Here is a 9,506-nt window from a genome sequence, read left to right as displayed (position 1 = left end):
AGGAATGTATTAGATACACTTTCAATGTGAAGGTCATTGAGATTTTTGACGAATCATACTTCATCGTCATCATCTGTGCGAAGCTGAAGTGTGTCTGAAATGAGAAAGCGTGAAAGTAGCAGACTGGACTGAAGGGATACACATGGCAATCAAAATAATGTACCAAAACTCCCCCATCGGTTCAAAGGTAATCATCAAATGTATTGAAACCCAAACTGAAAGCCCTTGGCATATGTATATTTTAAGTCGACAAACATGTAAAGCAGTCTAAAGCCAAGGCAGGTAAAGTAAACCTTTCGTACATGTACACTGGTCTTACCTAAGTTTTCGGCCTTACATTCTACGCAGGTAAGGCCTCATTATCATAACACCCAGTGTTAGAAATTTCTACGGCTGTACATATCCAAATCCTGGGGCAACTGTGGGTCCTTGTAAGAACCTTGCATGTAAGTCCGAAAACTGAGGCAAACACTCATCCCCAGTGATTGTGATACAGCTCCGGCCATACTAGTAGATTAACAAAATTCCTCTTGTTTCCAAGGTATTTGTATAATCACCAGCTTTTCTGTACTCCATTCAATGCCAAGAGGATGCCTGTCTGATTTAATTCAGTCATGCGATCAATGCGCTTTGAGGAAGGTACACATTTCTTGTCTGACAGCTAAAAAAAACATGTCTAGTCTCATTAGAATCGATTTCTTCTTTGACCATGTTTCATATCAACATCACTTTTACAGCTCACCAACTTTTTGAAGCCCTTGTCTACCAAGAGTTTTCAAAGATGTACCCTCTACCATCGTCTGTGCATATCTAGAATGTATCAACCTGTGGAGAACATGTATGTTAACAAGGGTGAGGAAAATGAGACAAACTTGGAAAAGAACCTGGCCTGCAACAGTCATAGAGTATGTTTTATATATAATATTATTAATAAAAATTCACTGGTCAGAAAATAACTTAAACTTTGTAACTCTAACTTTTATATTCAGTTATGGATTATGCTTTTTTCTGTTATTATTATTATTATTATTATACTAATGATAGTAACTGCAATATTCAACGACTTGCTAATCGCTGTGAACAATTTTAAGTCATGTGGATAAGTTTTATGTGAAAAATGTATATAAATATCAAGAACCTGTCCTGAAGTATTCCTATTGTCTGGCCCATGCTATTTTTAATGCTAAGTATATAAACATCTGTAAAAAAATTCATTTAACATGGTTGCAAAATTTTTGAGAATGTATTCGTAACTTTCTTTGAAACTTCTCTTGAGTCAGCTAGATTTTTTCATTGCTGAATTTCATATGAACTTTGTATACATTTTAGTTTGATCCATTCATGTATTGCAGCTCATGAAATCCTATGGAATGATATTTGGTGTACAAACCGGATTGTTCTACATGCTGCCTTGGACACAGAGAGCTCTAGATAAACTGATTAGGCTGATAGACCAGGAAATGGAAAGCATAGGTGCTCAAAAGATGACAATGACTTGTTTAACCCCAGCCGAATTATGGAAAAAAACGGGTGTGTATATTCCAGACATGAGCTTTTTCTGTGGAAACGCGGTATTCACGTTTTTAAATTCAATTCTAAGGCAGCCCCAGTCAGTTGGGTGTTGGGTCCCATGATAAATGATCAAAGGTTTCTTTTCTAATATTTTCCAGGGAAAGCAGACATGGAAAAGATTTGTTTTAGTCAAGAATGATTTTTCTTGCTTAATCTTGTTTTCCAAAGGAACAGTTCTAAATCTGTTCTAAAACTTTTGATATGATCAGAATAGACATTTTAATATGTTGAAATTAGAAATCAATGAATTGGTAACTTTTTATTTTATATACGATCATAAAAATGATGCAGTTTTTAAATATTTGTTTTATTAGCTGGTATTGTTGGTTTTAGGGAGATGGGATTCTATGGGTTCTGAATTGCTGAAACTACCAGACAGACACAAAAAGATGTTTTGTCTTGGTCCTGTGAGTATTAACTTGTAGATGACTTACCAAAATCAATATTCAATTCAGCTCATAAAAATATACTACATACCTCACATTTTGTTTGGTGAAGTAATGGAGATAGGGTCTCATTCTATTAAATTAACCAATTTAATATAATTTCTTCAATTATTTGTATGCTGCTCGTCCATTCAAGACACATGAGGAAGCAGTTACTTTTCTTGTGAGCCAGAAGAAGCTAGAGCGCAATCACCTTCCTCTCAAGTTGTATCAGGTACATTTAAGTTGAATAAATGTTCATTTTCTTTCAGTCATAGTTTCATTTGATCTGCCTCTTTATTTAATGATTTTTTATTTAATGATTTTTAATTTATTGTTATAAACTTTTAAGAGATAAAGCAATGCTGTTATCATTGTTATCAGTTTTTTTAAATTATATATTACATTGTGAACAGATATGAACTAGCCTCTTTCTTTTGCTCTTATAAGAAAAGTTAATATTGATACATTAATTGAAACGTGAAAATTGATTTTAAGAATTAATTGACAGGTGAGTCTTAAATTCTTATTTTAGATAACAAGGAAATTTAGGGATGAAATGGCTCCAAAGTATGGTCTTCTTAGATCAAGGGAGTTTGATATGAAAGGTAAAGTCCTGCGGGTTTAATATACAGCATGCCAAATGAATGATTTCTAAAAGTTCAAATAAATCTATGCGTGCAAAGTTTAAGAGAAATGGTATATGCTGTGATATAAAATTAATTCACAATTTTCCGTGTATGTCCATATTATATCTGACTTAAATAGTCTTTTTGTTTTTCAGACCTGTATACCTTTGATGAGTCAGTAGAAAAAGCAGAAGAGACATACATTTCAGTATGTGATGCATACAATAGACTCTTTACTAGACTAGGAGTAAATTTTATAAAAGGTGTGTATTTGTAGACTAAAAAATTATACTAGGTGTCTGCATCACCCTGCAACACACATTTGTTCGAAACATAATTGCCAAACTGTAGTTTTGTTTCACTTCCAATTTTTTTCATTAGCTGGAGAGAATATGTTGACATGAAAAGTTCAGATGTTTTCAAAATAAAAACCATGAGATCATGTATCCAACTAAGACTTTCTTACATATATATTTTAAATTTATTTTATTTATATTTAATTTATTTATTCTCTCTTTATTTGTAATGTATGCAGTCTTTGCTGTCTAGTTTGTGTCTTCAACATTTCCATTGGGACTTGAGCATTGCCAAGGTGTGTAGTTGTTTTTCCTTCCTTTTTTTTTCTTCAGTGGAGGGGGCAACTGGTGTTATTGGAGGCACCTTATCACATGAGTACCACATTCCTGCCAGTGCAGGCCAAGATTCTCTCTTTATTTGTAACAAGTAAGTGTTATAAATGCTGTGTTACCATCTTCTTCTTCAAATCAGGTATTTCATTCAAATTAATTTTTCCATGTGTTTGGCAAGATTTGGGACATGTCCAAGAATCACGTGAAATAGATGTCATCCAAGCTAGACTAAAAGTCTGCACTGCCTGATGTCATTAGAGATTAGAATCTGCATGAGGTAGGGTTAAAGCAATAATAACTCTTCCTTTGAGATTCAAAATTCCGCAAGAAATACATTCTAAACAACACACGGAAATATATTGCATTTCACCACTAAAACGGCTGTTATTGTAGTAAAACTAAAAACTGTGCTTGTCAATAGGGCTTTCGGTGCCTTTTTTCCCCGGTCATCAAGGCATTCGTTGCCAAGGATTTTGGCGCATCACGCGGATTCTCGCGTGCAGTCGGGACCAAAATAACACAGGCGCATGACACAATCCTCAGACGTAAGTTGCGAGTTTTTGTACAGTGTGTCGCATAACGAAAAGCCCAGAACTGTTGTGAATATGAGCAATTAAGACGATTATATCGTATGAATCTTATTTTATTGCAATAAAGTGTTGTTGTTGTCTGCTTTTCCCGCGGTTTTAAGTAGGTCATCAGAAAACCCCGCTCGATATGCTATGTTAGAGAGGGCTCCGTCAGTTAAAATCACTTAAAAGATTTTATCAAAAAACCGTACGTTTAGGAAAAAAACCCTGGATTAACTTTGAATGTGGGAATGGGGTCGCTGACCATTGGTGAGTACGGGAAAATTGCCGTTTACTCCAGGAAAATCCAATTTTTGGCCAAAACGAAGAATTATTATGACTTTAACTCTTCAGTTAAAACTTTATGCACTGAGAATGTTTAAGAAGCAATACAAAAGTGACACACAAAAAAAAAAAGAAAAAAGAACTAGGAAAAATATTCATGGAATATTCATTAATGAAAATTTTCAGCTTAAATTCATAACCATTAAGCACATGCTTAGTCTGCCATTATTTCTGATTCTACTCTCCTCCAAATCCTGTCAAAACCCTCTTGATTTTAGGCTCAGTAACAAGACTTTTGGAGTATTTCAGACAATTCCCATTACTATCATTAAAAATTGAGACTATTTGCAAACAATTTTTATAGGAATCTGACTCAATAATATTATGTAGTTTTCTGGCAGAGAAATTTGATGGACAGTATTGTTTAATATTGTAATGTGAGAAATATTTTTTTCTTAAGCAATTTATTATTTTATTGAAACAGACAAGACTGTTTGCTAACCTTAGCCTGAAAAACTCAAGGTTGTTTTCCTTTTTCCATTCACAGGAGGCCAAAAATTATGAATATTTGTATAACTTTGCTTACATTTTATTTTATACTTCATTAAGGTGTGGGATTGGAGTTAATAAAGAAGTAATGGGTGAGTAAACAACAGTTTAACAAATCTCTTGTCATATAAATATTTTTATTGTCAATTTTTTATTGCAGATTTAATCGAAAAAAAAAACTTACAAAAGATTAAACATCACAGTACAAGAAAAATCACAGTACGCTAAATCTTGTGCTGTACACAAACAGTCTCAATATACTAAACATTTTGAAATTTATTGTATTAAAATAAGGTTGCCTTTATTGCAATTTAAAAGTTTTCTCATTTAAACTAAGTATTTCATTTCAACTGTTAATGTAACAGATACTTTTGGAATTTATTTCAAGATTTTCTTTTCCTTTGCAGATAAGGATGTTTTGCAAACCAATCACTGTAAGCATCGAGACTGTTGTGATTTAAAAACAAGCTCAGGAATAGAGGTCTGTGTTTTCTTTTCTTTTTTTTTTATATTATGTAAAGTTTCACAAACCAAACGTACAAAAACAAATGTCCCTCATCTAGTATAATGGTCCTGTTGGCTGGCCTGAAGTTTCAAAATTGGAAATTGAACTTAATAACTGCAGCAATGATTTGTTCTTTTCAGTGGGGAAAAACTGTGAATTTTATAGATAAAGTATTTTTTAGAAGTCATAAATTATTAAAATCAGAGCATTTCCATTGTTTGGGGGCAACAAAACTGAATAACCGGCTACCTTCTATTTCTAATCTATACAGTAAAAGCACCACAAGTGTTGCACAGATGTATTTTTTTATCGATTCCAAAATTATGTTTAACTTACTAAAAGATTGATTGTTTTCCCCATTGACAAGATCAAGTCATTACTGTATATGTATATATTTTAGTCATTACTGTATGTTTATATGCTAAAGTACCGAAAATATATGCTTGTATGTAGGGAACATTCACTTTGGTACTTTAATATATTATAATCTATGTATTTTATCTACATTTTGTAAAGAATAATCATGTCAAGGGTTCTTTTGAAAGTTTAATTTAAAAAGTGAATTTTTTCACAGATTGCTTTATTTTTTAAGTATATTCTTGGAAAAAAGTTTATGGCTCTTCTGCTTTATTCATGGGTTACTTTTTATTTTAAGGTTGGACACACATTTTTGTTAGGAACAAAATATTCTGAGCCTTTCAATCTCCACTATAATTATGTTGAAGGTCAGAAACAGTAAGTATAGGACAAAATAAGTTGAATAGTTCATGTGTTGAATACTAAATGTTTCACAACTGTAATTCTACAATTGCAACCAATTTTAGAGAGAGAAGATAAATAAATAACAGTTCACTGGTATACCAGTACATATCATGCAAAGTGTCCCAGTGGACAGAATTAGTTACTGACTGCATGTTGCTAGTAGGTGAACAAACGAACTTCTCTTGTGGGTTTTCTGATTCTCATTGTTCAGCAGTCATTTCTAAACTCATGCCACCGGTTAAAATCAGAAAGTACTGCCACTCAGTTTATAATTCTACATAACCTATCACCTATTGCATTCCAAATTTGTCATCTGAACCAAGAGGTAATCATTGGAGACTGGAAGAGCAATTTTATTGGCTTGCTGCCAAATTAAGGTTTCAAATGCGGTTTCATCAATCTGATTGGCAAGTCATCATGTAACAGTCTTCTGACAAGTAACTGTTGACTCGGGTTTTGCAGTTTTGTCACCTGGTGAGGCATGAATATCAAACATTTGTGTTGCACTTAAAGCTTGCAGGCTTTGGTTCTTTCCTCTGAAAAAAAAATCAACCACTGGAATTTGTCAGTTCTTATTGTATGCTCTGCATTTAAGTCAAAGCATACCCTTTTCCCAGCCAAAAGGGTAATTCTTCAAACCTCCCTGAATTCACCTGCCTAATGGCCTGCAAGTGATGCCATCTGGCTTTTCTTTCAGCCTGGTAGAGATGGGCTGTTTTGGCCTAGGAGTCAGCAGAATTCTACAAGCATCCATAGAACATCTCTCATCAGATATCCAAGTAGTGTGGCCAAAGCTTATCGCTCCATATCAAGTGTGCATTATACCTCAGAAAGTAAGTATTTCATCAAGTGTTTCTGAAAGAAAAAAAAAGAGTTGATGCATATGTTTTATACAGCCAGGTTTGACTGCCAACATAAGTACTTGGGCATTGATTTCCAGAGCTCATTGATGTGTTTGGTGGTAAGCTAAATCTGTCTATTTGCAAAGACCAGGGCTCCGTATATCAAAAGGTTTGCTATGTTGCGCACGTGCGCAAGCGTCTTGATTCCATGGCCCCGTATCTCGAAAAAGAATTGGTTATGGAATCCAGACACTTGCGCACATGCGCAACATAGCAAACCTTTCGAGATACGGAGCCCAGGTCTATTTTGGTGCAGTGGCTGCAAAACTGCTTTCACCAGCCTTTGTGATGCACCGGCAGCAAAGTGAGACACAAAAGGAGTTTTGGTCACCCACTTTCTCCAGATGTAACAGTTCTCAGTGCAATTGGTTCAGTTGCTCGTCATTATCTGTGGAATGGTGAATGAAGAATGTTCTCAGCATAAGACATGGTCACCTTCTCACAAACAACTTATTACTACAGCATCATTAGAGCTCATACAGTGGTCAGACTATCAAAATTAATTAGTGGTGTTTGACCAGGACTAATTCATCTTTTCAGGCAGGATACAAGGCAGATGTAACTTGGGCCCTTGCAGAACAGCTCTATGACCAGCTGAATTCTATACCACACCTAAGGGGGGAGATAGTTTTGCACGACAAAATACAACTATCAATAGGAAAACGCTTAAAAAATATGCGGAGGATTGGGTTTCCTTATGCCATAGTGCTTGGTAAAAAGGTAAGGGGTTTATCATTACATATTTTTACCTTAGAATGATGAGATTTGTTTGTAGTTAGGCTTTTTTTAATAAGATGTGAAGCAGAAGGGATCATCTGTAATATTGCTGTACATGTAAGTTCTTTTTTTTTTCCAAATATGTGCAATAACTTGAACCTTTCAAATGCCCCCCCCCCCCTTCATTTCAGTCTTTTTCTTTTTAAGGATTTGTCATTTTCTGTTACTTACCAACTTGTACTCTCTGACATCATGTCCTCTCACTTTTCAGAACTTGTGTCAAAATTTTTGTTGATTACAAATAAAACATAGTTTTGGAGAATACTATTAATTCTTTGTGTTAAATGTATGTACTGATTAACATAAGATATAATATGCTGTTTTTATTGCTTTTTATCTTAGGCACTGGAAGAAGAGCCTCTCTTTGAACTGCAGTCACTTTACTCCAACTCTTCAGAGATGTTAACTATGCCAGACCTTATAGACAAATTAAAGAATTCAATAGAAACCATCAAGTAATAGATGTTTTCAGACGCAGTTATAACAACAGAAGTTGATTGGAAATGTAGTAACTTAAAATAGTAAAAAATGATATGGAATGACTCTTAAAACAGTTTCCATGAAAAATGAATGCATGTATCATATTAAAAACTGACAAACTTTTGAATAATGCACAAATATATAAAAGAACACATACGTTGTTTGTGTTATTTCCTCAAAAAATGATCAGAAATGCTAATGATTGAGAAAGCATATGCAAAAGTTTAAAGTGTTGCCATATATATTTTTGAGCACTTCTGTTTCGGTAGCACCACCTCGTCTCTCCCTCAGTTGATCTGTTCTTTCCCAAAGTCCAAGGGCATCATGAGATTTGTGAATACACGTGTTTTAATGATCAGGATTCTGCAAGTTCTCACTTCGCTTGTTGGGATTGGTTTAAATCCCATTATAGATAAATATGTAAAATGGTTTACCCTCTAAGTTTTAGGTATGAGGCCTTCATATTCGTGATGATAATGGAGATCTGTCACAAAATTTGAACCACTGAATTTTGTACAAGATGCCTACGCAACAGTCATGCAAAGTAAGCGGAAAAAGTTATGTAGTCTGTATATACTTTATAGCATTTCGAATTTTCAACCTTAATATTGTGCAGCCTTCTTCAGTATTTGTAATCATATTGTGCTTTACCAAACGTTTATTTATCTATTTAATTTATTTATTTATTGTGCCTATACGTCTGAAACATTCTTTGCATCTGGTGATTAGGCCTGGTGTTGGAGCCTTCCCTAACATACGATTTTACATGCTGTGTTTCTTTCACAAAATCCCCATTTCCAATGCGCCTTTAAACTTGAAAGAAGTGACAAAGTAACAACAAGCATTTACATAGGATGGCAACATGCCACTTGTGAGTAACGCTCTTGAATTTGTAGCGGTGGCAATGGGCTGCGAACGAACCCCCCTCAGCTACCGCAATTGCCAGCTGAGGTCCTAGAGCACCACTTCAGAGTAACGATCGTTTCCTTAAGTGTTTGCTAAGCCTTACCTGTTCTCTTTATTACGCCATCGATGATCACCTTTTAATTCTGAATTTTATGTTGGTCGTTACCTTTTCCTACTAGTCTCTTCATCGCCCTTAATCTCTCGAGAACACATCAACTCGTTTGTTCTCCCGCCTCTCCTTATCTCTTTTTTTCGCCAATTGCGCCGTCTCTATTTGCCGTAAGTTGTTACTGATATGTAAGTGTGTGCAAGAGGTAACCTGACAGATAACAACAAAAGAGTGATTCGAAAATAAGACACGGAGGATGAGACACAGTTCGGAGAACCCTATTTTGGCTCGATAATCCTTGAAAGACCCAAGTAGACATCAGCAAACAAAATGCCGCAAGTATCGTCTTAATCGAACGCTGTTATCGAAATTAATAAAAATAAATGATAATCCGATCATGTCTGGCC

General features: G+C 34.7%; 1 protein-coding gene and 1 long non-coding RNA gene across 4 annotated transcripts; one reads left to right on the top strand and one right to left on the bottom strand.

Annotated features, from left to right (window-relative positions):
- Positions 1 to 22: 22 nt before the first annotated feature.
- LOC106155297 (putative proline--tRNA ligase, mitochondrial) lies at positions 23 to 8,240 on the top strand. Of its 3 annotated transcripts, none has more exons than XM_087002144.1 (14): positions 23 to 187; positions 738 to 852; positions 1,353 to 1,530; positions 1,906 to 1,979; positions 2,155 to 2,232; positions 2,533 to 2,605; positions 2,782 to 2,889; positions 3,256 to 3,349; positions 4,719 to 4,750; positions 5,066 to 5,139; positions 5,819 to 5,898; positions 6,623 to 6,758; positions 7,368 to 7,547; positions 7,947 to 8,240. In XM_087002144.1, exons 2-14 carry the CDS (start codon positions 841 to 843, stop codon positions 8,061 to 8,063), a joined length of 1,236 nt encoding a protein of 411 aa, XP_086858270.1. In that variant the 5' UTR covers positions 23 to 187; positions 738 to 840; the 3' UTR covers positions 8,064 to 8,240. The 3 variants fall into 3 exon arrangements, with proteins under 3 accessions (XP_086858270.1, XP_013385510.2, XP_013385511.2); XM_013530056.2 differs by having other exon boundaries at positions 24 to 187; positions 738 to 905; XM_013530057.2 differs by lacking the exon at positions 738 to 852 and having other exon boundaries at positions 54 to 187.
- LOC147764008 (uncharacterized) lies at positions 4,779 to 7,372 on the bottom strand. Its single transcript, XR_015332115.1, has 2 exons — positions 7,047 to 7,372; positions 4,779 to 6,780 (listed from the first exon to the last, which is right to left on the bottom strand). It is a non-coding gene; the product is annotated as an uncharacterized LOC147764008 (long non-coding RNA).
- Positions 8,241 to 9,506: the final 1,266 nt, after the last annotated feature.

Source organism: Lingula anatina, chromosome 1 (genome assembly GCF_051362555.1).
Source record: "Lingula anatina isolate TDL-2025a chromosome 1, LinAna3.0, whole genome shotgun sequence".
In the NCBI taxonomy this organism is placed as follows: Eukaryota; Metazoa; Brachiopoda; class Lingulata; order Lingulida; family Lingulidae; genus Lingula; species Lingula anatina.
The sequence above is the reverse complement of the archived record's forward strand: the minus strand, read 5'-3'. Positions and strand labels throughout refer to the sequence as shown.